Genomic DNA, 16665 nt, shown 5'->3' on the forward strand with positions numbered 1-16665 from the left:
GCAGCAAATCAGCATATTAGAATAATTTCTGACTGGAGGAAGACTGGAGGAATGATGCTGAAAATTAAGCTTTGCAACACAGGAATAAATAACATTTTACTATATATTCGCATGAAAAACAATTATTTTAAATTACGATAATATTTCAAAATTTTTACTGTAATTGTGATCACCTCACATTATTACAATACAACATATTTCATAACAAAGTTACTACTTATCTACTAAATATGAAGTGTGTAATATTGGTGCAGGTGGGAGCAGAACCCGTGGACGTCGTGTTCGGTGTCGTGTGGAGGAGGTTCTCAGGAGAGAAGCGTGGTGTGTGTCGAGGAGGATGTCCACGGGCAGATCGTGCAGGTCGAGGACTGGAAGTGCACACACTCTCCTCGACCAATCAGCAAACAGAGTTGCAACACCTTTGAGTGTCCGCAGTGGATGGCCATGGAGTGGTCTCAGGTGAGTGACCTTTACTGACCTCTTCTTCCATTTCTGGAATATTTATAGCTACCATCTTTAGCTACCGTCTACAACCTAGTAAGCTCAAAACAATAATGAATAGTCGGTCTTATAATTCTTGAGCACCAAATCAGCGTATTAGAATGATTTCGCAATATTAGATATCATCTAATAAAAATATCTAATATATAATATAATAGATATTATATAATATTAGAATTAAAGTATATGATACTATATTATTTCTGAAGGATCATGTGACATTGAAGACTACAGTAATGGCTGCTGAAAATTCCGCTTTACATCAATGTTATTTTAAATTGTAATAATATTTCACAATACTGTTTTTCCTGTATCAAATAAATGCAGCCATGGTGAGCAAAAGAGACTTCTTTCAAAATCACACACACACACAAAAAAATTCTTACAGACCCCAAACTTTTATTTTCACATATTTTCACTTTAGACTTAGCATACATAGGCACATATCAATTCTATTGTAATTTGTATAGGGCCTTTACAACACATATTGAATGTAATATGATCACATATTAGCACGTCTGGACTGCTCCATGTATTTGTTTGTGTTTTGGTGTCTGTTTGTGTCCAGTGCACGGTCACCTGTGGCCCGGGTTTGCGGTACAGAGTGGTGCTGTGTGTGGATCACAGTGGGCAACATACCGGGGGCTGCAGTCCCCATCTCAAACCCCATATCAAAGAGGACTGTCTGGTCCCCGTCGCCTGCCACAAACCACGAGGTACTAACAACAATAAAGTGATCTTTTAAAAAGATCCACATTTGAGTGAGCTACTTTACTGCCTACTGCCTACATAGTCAGCTGCCTTGAAAGTCACCCTCCTCACTGACATAGAACCTTACGCAGTATGAGGATTTGAAACATTCTACATAAGAAGGAACTACACAAGTGAAATTATTTAATTCCATCTAATTTTGATGTTAGCATATTACATTATGCTCTAATACAGTGGTTTTCAACTGTTCAGACTCCATTCAAAGGCCCCTAAAAATATTTCTAATACTTCTGCTGAAAATATAGAACTGCTCATTTTCAAACTTTTTTTTTTTTTTTTTAGTTTAAAGAAACTAGGAGTGGCCATTTAAATTAGTTTATTTAAATATTTATCTAAATATTATCAGTTATTTATGATAATGATATTTAATTAAAATGCTTAAAATAAATATAAAAAATATTCAAATAATTAAATTACATAATTCCAAAAGTGAATGTTCTTCATGGTTTAATCTTTTTATTATCTATAAATTGACACTTTTCTAGTCATTTGTAATTACAGTGTTTAATTAGTATTAGTATTATTATTATTATTTTCCCTCACAAATAGCCAGTTGTATCTGATAATAGCTTGACAGAGTGAGAAAATGTGTATTTCATTTAAATAAATAAACAAGTAAATATTATTTATTTCATTTAATTTGTTTTATTTATTAATTTTCATGCCTTTCATGACCAGGTCTAGAATTTTAGAATAATTTATATATCCAGGTTTTTCAAAGACTTTTAAAAATCCTTGGTTCTTAAATAAAAATGTTTTTGAGTGGACCAAATTAAAAGACAAAATATGATATGAAATATTTCTTTTAACATTTTTCATAGACCTTGTCCCAATGCATTCTGGGAGAGTCTTGGTGAATTGTACATTCAGTGCTCCCTTCTTTCTTTCATAAGTTCCTTTGTTGTCGTTTTTTTGTCAAATCAAACGATGTAATACTTTGATTCATTGTAGCTCTTTATGGAAGAATTTTCTGAAATGCCTTCATAGAAAATAAATGGGAAATAAATCTGGAGCCAAGGCTGCTGATAAAGTGAGCAGTCACTGTTTAGCTCCATTCATCTACTAATAAAAACTAACATTAAAACATTGATATGATTCAAAAAAACGTATTTGTTTCAGGGAAGCATTTATAGTCTCTGTTCCAAAACCTACTAATGAAATGATGCTGCCCTTTAAAGAACCTCGTTTGGCAGCATTGAATGTATCCATCACAGATACTATAATGAGAATGTGCAGTGAAAAAAATCCATCACTGATAGTAAACGGCAGAAAAGAAACGCTTATCATTTATGTCATTTGTTTTTGAATGAGGAACAGAACTGCCGACTGCGTAGAGTCTTCCGTCTCAGTTTAGGGAGGCATCAGGGAAGATCACTAGACTTTGGAACACAACCAAAGTGGTCTCCATCTCCATCCTTTTAGGAAAGTCGTGCCACTCGGCCACCATATTGGCAACGCCTCCGTGCAGCTATTTCAGACAAACAAGACCTGCTCCTATCTATATGAATGGGCAGAGAGTCAGAACTGCACTTTCACTGGTCACCGGGACATAAAAACTGCATATATAGAAACAGCAGTAAAATATGATAAAAATCGCTGGAAAAGTTTGAAGACTTTGCCCCAAAATAAGGTTTAAAACGCCTTTTCCCCCATGTGCATACAACCACCATCTTTGCCGTTACGGGTTTTCCTTATATAGTTGTTTTGAGGATTGAGGAAGTGGCATGTCTCCATTAGGGAACAGTCAGTGCCTACAGCTGTCAGACAGGAGAGAGGAGTGTTTGCAGCAGACAGACACTCATGAAATAATGTGTGATCTGAATATGTGGAGATAGACACCGTGAGCTCATCGAGAGTCAGTCACGGTGCGTTTTAGAGTGGTTTCTTGCTGTGGTGTTAATTAATACCTGAGACTTCTCCCTGCCGGTTACTTTATTTTCCTGTCAGATCCCTGTTCCTTCTGACAGCTTTCCTTTCAGTGTCTTTCTTTCCTTTCAGAGAAAACATGAGAATGAAATCTCTTCTGCAATTTCATTATGATCTCTGTTGTTTTTACTAGCCACGAGTGAAATAAAGTAAAATTAATGCATCAATAACTACAGTTTACTTTTTCATATACGAAATTAATTAAACAAGTGGTTAAAAATAATTATAGAAAAAATATTAAAATATAATAAAAATGTAATTCAAAAGAGTTAATGTTAATGCAGTTGTTGGTTTTATATAAAGACTTCTAAAAAAGTGAAATGAATTGTGATTTTACTAATACTATTGAATGGATATATGGCTAAGAATCTGATTGTAATATTTATGTGAGAAAATATAAAAATCAACAAGTGGTTCAGTTTGAGTCAATGATCTATAATGTCTATAAATATAATTCATTTAATTTATAAGTATTTTAACATTTTTTTCTTTTTTTGTTCTTATGCACTTGGATTTATATCATTTTATATTTCTAGTCTTTGCATGCATATTTGCAAAAAAAATTATTTGTTTAATTTTATTTTATTTTCCTAATGTTACTGTTATAGCTCTTTTTTCCTGCCAATATTTATTCTATTCTATTCTATTCTATTCTATTCTATTCTATCCAAAGCTGTTTTTGGAGAAACAGCTGAGCTGAAGCATGACTGAGAACAATTTAAAAGAGCAACCTCGGTTCAATAACATGTTTTCAACTGGGTCTCTCTGTGTGACCGTGTCTTTTCTCACTTAAGTATGTTACGTCTTTTTGGCAAGACACACTAGTCATGAAGTCTTGTGTAATTAGTTCAAGCGATTTGTCTGAGTACATGAATAAATTGCACTTTTTTTTTTCATGCCAAGTCATGCCAAACATAGTACCGTCTGCTCATGAATCAAACGTCCTTATTCGAGACAGAGGACATGTGAGGCACATAACAGGAGGTGTTTGTCATCTAGACGTCTAACACTTTCCTCCTCACACATGTTCTACATTTACAAGCTTTGCTTAAATCCTCCAAATTTTCATTGAAGGAATACTTCACCCAAAAATGAAAATTCTGTCATCACTGAATCACCATAATGTCGTTCCAAACTCAGAGAGAAACTTGAAGATCCCTTGTAATTCTCCTTTTGTGTTCCACTGAACAAATGCACAGGTTAGAAATGAAATGAGATTGAGGTCTTGAGTGAAGTGCACTACCTTGTTAAGATTCTGGTTGAATAAGATTCTTTTTATTACCTTTATTGAGCAAGAATGCATTAAATTGATCTAGAATGACAGTAACAACATGGCTTCTGCAAAAATATTAAGCAGCTCATATGTTTTCAACATTAATTGTGATAATAATAATAAATAGCATATCAGATATCAGTGAACAAGGATCATGCGACACTCAGTAATGGCTGCTGAAAATTCAAAGGAATAAATTTAATTTTAAAACATATTCAAATAGAAAACAGTTATTTGAAATTGTAATTATATTTCAGAATATGACTGTTTTTACAGTATTTTTGATTACATAAATGTAGCGAATATGCTGAGAATAAGAGACTTTTCAAAAACATGAAAAAAATCTCTCCATCCCCAAACTTTTGAACAGTAGTGTATTCTTTTAAATGTAATATCAGCAGCGCAACAATGCCAGAATTCAAGAAACCGTGATCAGAAACATCTGTGCGCTTTTTTAACCATTAATTCTCTTTGAATCACTCAATTCCACACTTAACTTGAGACTGACATGCTTGTAAAAACTCAGTGGGTTGAAATGACAGAGGCTCCATTGACTGCTATTTCATCCCAAACCTTCCCGCATGCCAAATCTGAGGACGAAACCCCGACTGAAGAGCCAAACCCTGAGCCCTGGGCATGTTCTACTGCAAGACTTTACTGCTGTCCCACAGTCACAGACAGCTATGATAATCCTGTTCCAGATCAATAAAGGGTTGCTTGCATAAATATTTGGTTGTCACATGGAGATTTATGTTGAGCTTTATTAGCTGTCTTTGGGTTGGGGGTTGGAGGGGTAGCAGCCCAGACTCAAACTGGCTTTCTTGTAACCTTCAGTAAGACGAATGACCCAGTGATGGTACTACAGATGTTCCTAGTAGGAAGGGTTTCTGGTGTAATGTGAGTGTCCCTTGTCACTGATCTCGCATCTTTTTGTCATCTTTTATCTGACATTTTCCTCTAAAACAGTTTACAGAACCCTCTAAGGAGTAACCTGAGGTTGCGTGTCTTGCTCAAGAGTACAAAGGGTGATGGTTTGTGGATCAACAGTTACAGTGCTTGAACCTACAACCTTTTGGTTATCAGCCCAGATCTTTGATTTGAGTTTTCCACACCACCCTCAACTAATCACCTCTGATAATTAGCCAAGCACCACTTTTTACTATTTTGGACCTCAAGTATGTTTTATCATTTTAGATTTTTTTATATTTGAGCTTAAATTCTGTACTGTGGTTAGCTAGTCTTTCAATATCTCTAAAAAGAGCATTTTCTGTTGTGTATTAGATGCTGGCGTGCTATTGTTCCCATCAGATATTTTAAGTAGCTTAACCAGAAGGTTTTGCAGCGTGGTTAAACCCACATTAACCAGCATAGATCATATTGTATAATATTCCTTTTATTTAGTAGAGTTGATATGTTTTGCAGTTTTATTTAGACCAGACTTGGTAATATGTCAATATAGAGGAAGAAAAGTTTAATTCCTCTACTTGATGCATGCTTGCTTTTTTTATTATTAGTAATGTCATCTTATATTGTGTTTGTTGCTTTTTCAGAGAATCAACCTGTTGAAGCCAAGCTGCCATGGTTGAAACAGGCTCAAGAGCTGGAAGAAATCAAAGTAGCCTTGGATGAGCCAACGTGAGTTAAAAAAAAAAGTTTTATGTTATGTTATATTGTACATTTTATAGTCACATTAAGACTAAATCGCTACTTTTTCTAGGACTGGATTATAGTCATGGGTGAATATTTACAAAATAATTATGCTGGTTCGACAATACAAAATTAATATTGAATACTGTGATCATTTTAATTAACGTTTCCATTTGGTCATCAATATCCCTAAAAATGATGGCATTAGATTAATTTTGTAAGTGTGAGAGCATTTTAGACAAGCCCAGTTTTGTGTTTGAAAGCGGTTGCTTATGCTTACCAAGGCTGCATTTATTTGAACAATATAAAAATATAGTAAAATTGTAATATTGTAAATATTACAGTTAAAAATAAAAATTTGAATGTGTTTTAAAACTCCTCCTCTGATTTATTGTAAACTAAACCTGTCCAATATCTTTGTGTGAGTTTGGTCAGCAGAGAGTGATTCAGAACTAGCTTCATCCTTAGCATTCAGTTAGTTACTGTATTAACCAACCTGTCCTCCAACCAATACACTTGTATAGGTCGTTTGTCCAAATCCCTGAAATACGACCCATCAGAGCGTATATTATTGTGCCCCTATCGGCAAAAGGTCATTTTCATATTAATGTTTTGTACTCTTTTATTTGCCCTCTGGTTTGTGTTTCGTGTAGCTCAGTTTGTAGATTATTGCGTTATACCTTGATATGTAATCATGCTATCATGGGTTTGATCCCAGAGAATGGACTTACACGTAAAATGTATATGCTCAATAAATCATAATTTAGCATGATTTCTGTTAGGTTTAGGGGTGGGGTTAGGTGTGGTCATTCGAACGAATAAGCCACCTTGTAAAATATGTACGAATTACTGTGAAATCGGTCTAAAAAGTCCACACATTGCATTTAAATAAATGTGCGTTTTGATTGGTAATGACGTTATATGTCATTTCATGACGATAGATGCTGTTATTATTTTTACGCCCACCAGAGGCCGGTTAACTTTAAAATGTAAATATAGGTCGTAATAAGGTGCTTGCACAAATGACCTATATGGTCGTTTATTGTTGGAGGACAGGCTCGTATTAACAGGCTCTCCTGGAACTGGAGGAAGTTTAAGAGAAAGTTTTAAAACTTTCAATACAATTGGAATGTTTATTACTCAGATCAACAATGTTTATTTTGTTATTTTGTTAATATGATTTTGCTTTCAGCTATTAAAACTAAATATACTATACTAGTATACTTTTAGTTCCATTTAACACATTTTAAGACACATCCATTCTGCATAGTTCAGCTGACTTTTCCAGAGATTCCGTGCAGAAAATTTGGAAAAAGTCTGCAGATTACCTCTGGGCTTCTCTACAAGTGTCTGAATAAACATATAAATCAATCTTTTACCTTTTATAACCAATAATCCATTGATCTATGAATCCTCAGGTATTCCAAGACCGTCTCGCCACATTCTGTGTATTGTAACTCACTACAGTATTGTATTTTTTTTTTTCATTCATAAATATTCTCGACCTGTAGAGATTGATCCTTTCACCTGTTACTCAGGATTTCTGGTGACTTCACACTGGGAGTGTTCTTTTTACTCAGTGGCAGTAAAAATACATTTTATCCTACCCTGTTCAAGAATCAGGCTTCATTAGCTGGTTCTTCATCCAAATAAAACGTCCAGTGAAACCAGTGTTGAGCGTGCATGCATTCTGGCCTCTGTGTGTCCAGTTTCCTTTCATTGCTTCAACAAGGCCCCACGGACTACTTTCACCCCCTGTAGTTGTATTATTAGAGTTATCCCCCCTCACCATCTCTGAAATGAGACCCCTGTTAATAGTTGGCAGGGGAGCTTGATGGACCCCCACTATTCCCACTGAAAGCTGCAAAATGCGGGCTGCTAACATCCAGACAGCCACTGCTCCCTAAGGTCTACCAGAGGCATCTATCACAGAGACTCATAAAATGGGAAAAATGAGGGGTGGAAAGTGTTTAAGGGTTTACAGAACAGCCATTGAAGAACACTTCAGTTCATATACATGTATTTGTGGGGTAGGGGGGTTAAGATCTACCATTTGTCCGCAAACCGTTCTTGAATTACACTCTTGAGTGGAGTATATCACTCTGTGATAACACCACTTCTTTTGCGTTCTGCTCTGTTGCTTAAGTAATTAAATTTAGGGTGATCTAAAGTGGCGTGCATCAGGGCTCGGTACTCAGCCCTATCTCAGAGAGCCCAGTCCACTTTGCTGTGGAATTCAAGGTTGGACGCTTGCCTCTGTGATTTGGGTGGGCGGATTATGTGAGTTGGATGTGGTTGTGGAGTCTCACGCCACGTCTTATCCTGCTTTCATGCACTGAGGAAGGAACCTCCTCTCAAACCTGACATGTTCCTGAATGCTAATCCTGAGATTAGAAACGCGCTCCCTGATATACACGCTCTTATAGATGTACCCACATATGATCACAGGCCCAAAACATACCTTAAGCACATGAATGTCAGTACTTATAATTCCGAAGTGTGCTAAAGTGAGCAGAAGCATAAATGCTCTTCTTCTGCCATTTTTCTACACTGTAAAAAAAATGCTTCTGTACTTTTTTGAGATTTTTGATTTTATGAGAATACTGTACTATATATATATTAAAATAAAAAAGATTGAGCGAATTAAACATAATGCGAATAAGTTAACATTCACTCCAGTCACTAACTCTTATCGCACCCCAAAATTGCAAGCCTGTTTTCTCAATTACATGAGGTGTGCTGACATCATAATATTTCCTGAATGACATCCCTACATTAGTCCAAACATGGCATGTTTGAGGCTTATGTGGAATTACAGATCTCATAAACTTTAATCCTTTTAGCCTGGAAAGTGTTTAGACATTGGGCGGTGTGAGGTGTGCATTGACACCCACTCCGGGCGAGCGCATTTCCACAATGCTTAAATACTTTTACAGATCACTAGTGTTTCATGTGTGTTTTAATTGCATTTAATGACATGACAGGAAGAAATGTACACACGTTCTCTCCTCTCAGGTTTATTACATTGGTGGCAAAGAACATGTTGCTTTTTTGTTCCTGAATCCAATTATGCACAGATCACGCAAGCTATGAATTTCAGCAATATTTTCCAAAAGGGTAATTTTCCTCTCAGCAGAAATATGGAAAAATCATTTTGTGGTTCATTAGGAGACTTTGCCACATTTTGTATTTTTTTTTAATGATCACGTTTATTCTAAGTGCGGTTGACTCTTAAATATCAAAGTCTTTTAGTCCATTTTAATGCTCTATTTATCAATATAAATAGAAAATAAAAGTGAGGACAACACAATGACAAAGAAGCATTTATTTATTTTTCTTTTTTTCACATGTGTTCTTGCAAACTGGTTGTGAAAGTGGCATATTTCTAAAACATGCTCAGATTCATCACTTATCTCTGTGTGTGTCCAGGTTCATCCCAGGTCCCTGGTCAGCCTGCAGTGTGTCGTGTGGTCTGGGCGTTCAAAGGCGTCAAGTAAAATGCAAAGTGCTGCTGTCTTTCACTCAAGCCGAAGTCGAATTACCTGAAGAAGAGTGTGATGAGGATAAGCCTCCCCTACAAAGGACCTGTGATTCAGGTCCCTGTTTAGCATCTCCAGACTTGTCCTGGAGGCTGATTAGGGCCCAGGAGATCCCTGATCAGCACGGCTATGTTTGGGAATACATGGGCTTCACTCCCTGCTCTGCTTCATGTGCTGTTGGTGAGCCTCCATGAAACCCATTAGAGAAAACAACCGCTCTAATGCGTTTACTGCCCAAATAGCCTTTATCAACGATTTTCTACAGCAAAATAAATGATTTAGATTTTTACATGTACAGCTTTCCAGATGAAATTAAATTTGCATGAAATCTAAAATTGCTAAGAGAGCTGATAGTGATCAGCCTGGGCTGCAAAATACATATTGAAATACTCCTCTGCCAAAAGCCTTGTTCCTCACAGTGTTGTTTTGCAGGCAAACAGATGGCTGTTGTCAGGTGTGTGAGCACCTTGAAAAAGGAAATTGTTGATGACACACTCTGCAACGGCTCCAAAGCGCCACTCGCCTTGCTTCGCATCTGTAACCCTCAGCCGTGTCCTCCGAGGTATGGTCCAAAAAACACTGCAAGAAATGACTCAAAATCAGTGTGTACACACACACACACAAACACACACACTGTTTATATGTATATTGCATTTATTTGAACTTTTGTAACATTATAAATGTCTTTACTGTCTCTTTTGATTCATTTAATGCATCCTCAAAAGCAGTCGATTCTTAAAAAAGAAAAACCATCTTTCTGGCCCCAAAAGTTTGGATGGTAAAAAGAGTGAACCAAATGATGAGTGAATAAAATATGTTTTTAAATAATCATTTTAATGATGAAAAAGGGGAAAAAAAATCCTTCATCGTCTTTGTTGAGTCACTAGTTCCACGTGTGTTGCTTAAATGAATAGTTTGCCAACAAATGAACATTCTGTCATTATTTATTTATCATTGCAAACCTGTATGCTGTTATCTTTTCCTTGGAAGACAAAATAAGACGTTTTCAAGGTTTTGTTTGAATATAAGGACAATTCATAGTGACAATGAATGTGAAGCTCTAAAAAGCACACACAATGATTTGTTTTTAATTTCATACAATAATTTTGCATGAAGAACAGCCCGAAATAAAGACTTTATTTCACTGATAATCAAAAAAATTCTGTTATTAACTGGTAAGGTGCTGACAAGTGTAAGTTTTTTATTTGCATTTTTTTATTTTTTATTAATAGCACAACCCTATTTAACCAGAAATATGAACAATGATAAAACTAATAGTGATACTTGCTTTAGCAAAGGCCACTGATTAGTTCTTCCAACACCAAATGTGTTTGTCATTTGAAAGATATCGCGTGCAAAAGCAAGTAAGCAAAAAAACGACATAATGATTCATCCAGCTCCTTAACAAGGAGCTAAAATTGAACCTCTGGCCTAGATTATGTTCAAAGACCAAACTCAGATTTAATCTTAGCAGGCTGTCAGGCCGCTCTGAAAATAAGGACATGTGATGGAAATAATGTGATTTCCTGTTAACTGACCATTTGCCAACAAAAGCAGGACAGCTGGCTTTTTAGTGCAGTGCATTATGGAATAAATGGTTACTGGAGCTGATATCTTTCATGTGGCTTTTTATGTACTACGGCTCAGAATATTACTATGGTTATTATTCTTTTGGGCAAAAGCTTGATTGTTATCTCAGATTATATGGGCAGGATTGTTTGAATTCAAAATGCCTGGTGTTAAAGCCAAACGATCGCCTTCATATGGATCTTTCCGACCATGATTGTCATAGAATGCCAGGGATCATATAGTTCAAAGACCATAGCAATGTCACTTTATGTTTTGCAGTACTATACACTATATATACAATAATATCCTGCTAAATCATAAAGATATAGAAGACTGTGGTAAGGAATATTGTTGGCATTTTGTATTATCAATGATTTACTTGATTATTTCACTTTCCTGGTCTTATTGCGCTCGACTTCTCAATGTTTGTTCAAAAGAAAATATTTGTCTTTATAATCTATTATTTACAGAGCCTGGCATGCAGGAAAAAAATAGTACGCTAAATTGTGTGCATGATTTACTAGTTTGTTCCCTCGATTTGCTTGATCATGCACACGATTGTGCGAAGTATTAACTTACCCTGCATCTGCATCATATGAATTTAAAATGAGTTGTTTTTGCATGGAGTGTGTAAGAGCTGTGAGTTTGTGTGTTTTCTTCAGATGGGAGGTGAGCGTGTGGAACCCGTGTTCTGTGTCGTGTGGCGTGGGGCTGCAGACACGCAGCGTGTCCTGCGTGAGGTCTGTGGCAGGAAACCGCACTCAATCTGTGTCCAGCAAAGAGTGTGTGGAGAGAAGACCTCTAGAACTGCAGGCCTGCAACCAGGTCACGTGTCCGCCGGCCTGGGAGGCTGAGGAGTGGCAGCAGGTTAGTGAGCCCGGTCATTTCAGAGAGAAATTCAAATTATAAATTAAAAAGAAGAGAATAGATCTTTGTTGTCATTGTTAAAGGAACAATGAAAATTCCTTGAACCGTTCTTCAATAGCAAAATCACAGTAAACAATATATATATACATATATATAGAATGAAGATACGATAAGTACAGATACATAAGTTATTATACAGTGTGGTAGTAGAGAGTAAAGTGCAGTGTAGAATATATTGGTGGGGGGTTATTGCAATTTTTTTCTATGAGGTTTAGGGGTTTATTGCAAATTCTGACTCAGGTAAAGGGTCGGGGGAGGGTCGGATTATGCATTTAAGCATTTAACTATCTAGGGGAATAAACAATTTTTCAGTCTGTTTGCTTTGGATTTTGGATTTGAATTCGCAAGTCCTTCTAAAAACTACACATTGGTGCATAAAAATAATTTGCAGCAAATAGTCTAATAAAGATAGATACTGTAGACCCCTCACAATGCTATAATTCAGTTTTTCAATGTGACGTTCATCAGGTTTGAAAAACAAATGACTGAAAATTTGTGCTGCATGATGACCTTTACATATATTGGGATATGAAAAAAAAATACAGGAAGTTTTACCAGATGACTTGGATAGCCATATTTGGAAAGTCTGAATTATTCTAGAATTAGTGAGGTAATTTTGTTACCGAGAAGGGAGCTAATAATAATATTAATAATGATGATAATAAAAATAATAAATTTTAAAAGCTAAAGTTTTTTAAAATTATTTATTTGTGTTTGAAATACTTTTAGCGATGAACGATTTAAAAAAAAAAAAAAAAAACTTGAAAAAAAGTGGGAGAAAAAAATTACATATTGGGATAATACTGTAAAATTAATTCTGTAAAATTAAAAACAAAATCTCTGTTTGAAAACAATAAAGCATACATTCATTTAATAAAATCACAGCATGTGCAATTTGACTATCGTAGTAAGCCATATTGCAATATTGATTTTATTTCAGTTTATGCAGTCCTACTTAAAATATGATTTGCAAGCTATAGCATTGTGTGGGATTTTTCTATTTGTGTTAACTAAAAATGACAAAGAAATCTCTTTAATATCTCCGTGGCTTCTTCTAGACAGCTATGAGATTAAATGTAGACTTTGCATAGATGTGCTTATTTCATATAAACAGCAGGTGCCAGAGATTCACATAAACACTTAGAAGGACAAGTTATTCTCTTTGAGCATGTGTTTTTAAGAATATTTTGTAATGGAACATGATCATTTTTATAGCTGATCTTCACATGGCTTTTAATGACTTGGGTAAACAACATCTGCATATCGAGTGTTATTTGCTCTCCTGTGATCTCTCTTGTTGTGGCATATGTGGAAAGGATTGATGTTGGTTTGTTTGGTCTCTGGGTCAGTGCTCTCATTCATGTGGCAGAGGTACTCAGTGGCGCAAGGTTTACTGTAAACAGAGACTGGCTACTGGAAGTTACCGCAGGTTGAGTGATGAGGAGTGCGCTGGAACCAAACCCGACGTCCACAGGATTTGCAACAACCCCGACTGTCTGCTGCCTCGTCTGGAAGGAGGGGAGTGGTCAAAGGTGTGTGTGTGTGTGTGTGTGTCTAACCAAGCTAAGCTTTGGAAATATATTTCAGATAAATATATTATAGACAGATACTTCATAAATGATATTCTTGCACAGTGAGTTAAGGCTGGAATACAATGCACAAATTTGGCCCAGATCTTTTCACCAATTTACAGTCTGGACGAGTCGATGCTAGTTGCTGAAAGTCAGAGCCAGTCTGCAGATTTGAGTTGACAGATGTCAAGGAAAGTCGTGTAGTGCATGATGGTCACAGACTCTGATTTTTAAGCTTCAGACTATAATTTCATCCAGTTGGAGGATATCAAACATGTTTATAACCAATATTAGAACACATATAGTTTTTATGTGTCAGTCATTTATTGTATAAGCGATGATGCCTAGTGTTTTAAAATCTATTCAGATTTTAAAAGTTGTGTTGTGTATTCCAGCCTTTAGTTTGAAGTAATTACACAACTATTCAAAGGTTTGGGGTCAGTCAGTATCTATGCGTGTATGTTTGTGTTTGGTGCAATTTGATAACCTTTTAATTATTTATACGTTTTATTTCACTTATATACACTATCGTTCAAAAGTTTGTTTTAAAGAAATGAATACGGTTGAGCAGGAACGCATTAAATTGATCAAAGTAAAGTAAAAGTATTTATAAGGTTACAAAAGATTTCTGCCCTTTTTTAAGCTTTGTCATCACAGGAATAAATTACATTATTTTAAATTGCAATAACATTTCACAATATTACCATATTTTGCATGAATAATTCCTTTAATAGGGTTTATTGAATAAATGTATTTGTCCATATGTTTGTAGTGCTCTGTGACGTGTGGGAAAGGTGTTCAGCGGAGGGAACCCGTGTGTAGGAGACAGACGACCTCCGGTCAGCTGGTCACTCTGGACAGGTCGGCCTGCAGTGACCTCCCCCTCCCTCCTCTCATCAGGATCTGCCGTATGAGCCCATGCAGTAGTAAGATAATCTACACTTGTTTTCATTTTCCAACCTTCTTTACATGCAACTTGCCACATCAGTTCACACCTGATTATGTGAAGCATTACATTTCATGTAAATTATAGATGTAATTTAACTTGGAACTGACCTCTATTTGATCTTGCTCTCAATGTGGTCTCCATACATTCTGATAGCAGCACAAGGGAAATTTCATAAAAAGATTTTGGGACCCCCTAAAAGCACAGTCCTACTTGGGTTTCATCTCAAATTTCTCAAATAAAAAGCAGGGTTCTGTAGGTATCACTTAGTGTTGTATTATTATTCTCATGATACCCATGAACCACTGAACTCTCTGTGGTCTTATATGTGAACATATTATGAGCATATGAATCTTCCAGGACTGCTTTGAGATGCTTTTAGATTATAGCTTAACGCTGTGGTGCAGAAAGATCGGCCTTGATGATGTTTCTTTAAGATTAGCTTTAGGTTCTGTTTTGGGTTTATCGGTTTGAATATCTTGATAAGGTACTGTGGGAATAAAGGGACGTCCCATAGCAGATCAGTCTGCAAGAGGAGAACATATATTCACATTGTGCCCTCATGGTTTTTGTTCTTTCACCTAAACTTTCCAAAGCCCTTTTGTCTCGTGTGATTTGGTTTCACTAGGCTCGAAGTCAAGAGTGGAGATTATTTTGGGGTGGTTTAGAGCATTCATAACCTCAAGCGAAACTAAAGTAATAAGGCCTAACCGATGTTTGAACTGTTAAACTTCTTCCATCTCTCTGCACAGAGCACAAGCACTCCAAAAAACACTGCCCTCTTGTCATTGGCCTGAAACGCATCTATATCCAGACCAGACAAGAAAAACGGCTCAGTTTTACCATCGGAGGACGAGCCTACCTTCTTCCCAAGACCTCCATCGTTATCAGGTGTCCCGTTCGGCATTTCCCTAAAGCTCAGGTCCGCTGGGAGAAGGATGGGAATGATCTGACCAGTTCCAGGCGTCGTAGCATCACCAAATCAGGTGCTTTGAGGATCTACAACCTGGAGGCTGAAGATATCGGACTGTACCGCTGCTGGGCCAACCAAGATTCAGACATCTTCATTCTGAAGCTGATCGGATACAATAATAGACTCCTGGAACATCCTGCAGGAACGATTTTGGGAAGAAGGAACTTTCATCCGTATGTCAACAAAGACGGAGGTTATGTTGGGTCAAAGTGCAATGAGGGGTTTCCACCTGGAAAAAAGGCTCCAAAATCTCGCCCGAGATGGATTGAAAAAAACGAGTTCTACCGAGACAATGAAGGCCAGCCTAAGGAACTCTGGGACACTCTTGCTTTAGGAAACTATGCTCTGGCTTCAACTGCCAGGAGCCATACAGGAGCCTTTGTCCTTGATCCTGCACAGTTCGAGGAGCTCGTGAAGAACATCAGTCAACTGGCCGAGAGTGGAGATGTAACGGATGAAATGGCGTTGCACCTGATTGGAAAACTTATGGAGGATTTGGCTGCTCCGGGGCAAGGGGCACCAACCGAGGAAAGCACTATGATGGACAAACATTTAGATAAGACACCAAACAATTCTGAACTTTCTGAAGGAAAGATGCTGAAAAAAGGCAGTCGGGCAGTTATTGTTCGACAAATTCATCACGGATCTGCCATGAGCTTCCAGAGGGATCTCCGCATCCATGTGGGCAGGACCGCTTACCTAACCAATGCTACCCATAGCCTCACGCTGATGTGTCCCACTCAGGGATTGCCTCCTCCAAACCTCTCGTGGAGCAAAGATGGCGCTCCGCTTCAGAACAGCGACAGGTAAAGACAATGATATGGAGTTGAGGAGGTTGGAGTGCCATTTACTGTTGCAGTTTATCGCTCTTTTTCTCTCTGTTTCTTACTTTCTGCAATTTATTCTTCTTATTTCTTCTTAAGGTACAATTTGTGAACTAAACACCACAGCATTTTTAGCCATCATCTTGTGTAAATCCATTTAAATGCCATGTTTAGTGAAAAAGTTATTTGAATTACAGA

The 16665-nt window shown here is 36.8% G+C and overlaps 2 protein-coding genes across 3 annotated transcripts in view; one reads left to right on the plus strand and one right to left on the minus strand.

Moving 5' to 3' along the window:
* Positions 1 to 16665, minus strand: part of LOC128017369 (ferritin, heavy subunit-like) — a 346688-nt gene that overhangs the window by 163393 nt on the left and 166630 nt on the right. The gene's annotated exons all lie outside the window — the stretch shown is intronic.
* The window catches only part of LOC128017360 (ADAMTS-like protein 3), a 148425-nt gene that overhangs the window by 106544 nt on the left and 25216 nt on the right, over positions 1 to 16665 (plus strand). The window contains exons 13-21 of the mRNA XM_052602721.1: positions 255 to 459; positions 1070 to 1217; positions 6022 to 6106; positions 9548 to 9837; positions 10090 to 10219; positions 11889 to 12093; positions 13503 to 13685; positions 14497 to 14650; positions 15423 to 16449. Coding sequence (XP_052458681.1) covers positions 255 to 459; positions 1070 to 1217; positions 6022 to 6106; positions 9548 to 9837; positions 10090 to 10219; positions 11889 to 12093; positions 13503 to 13685; positions 14497 to 14650; positions 15423 to 16449 — 2427 coding nt within the window. The remainder of the gene's footprint in view (positions 1 to 254; positions 460 to 1069; positions 1218 to 6021; positions 6107 to 9547; positions 9838 to 10089; positions 10220 to 11888; positions 12094 to 13502; positions 13686 to 14496; positions 14651 to 15422; positions 16450 to 16665) is intronic.

The sequence above is a fragment of the Carassius gibelio genome, chromosome A7, assembly GCF_023724105.1.
Source record: "Carassius gibelio isolate Cgi1373 ecotype wild population from Czech Republic chromosome A7, carGib1.2-hapl.c, whole genome shotgun sequence".
NCBI classification, from domain to species: Eukaryota; Metazoa; Chordata; class Actinopteri; order Cypriniformes; family Cyprinidae; genus Carassius; species Carassius gibelio.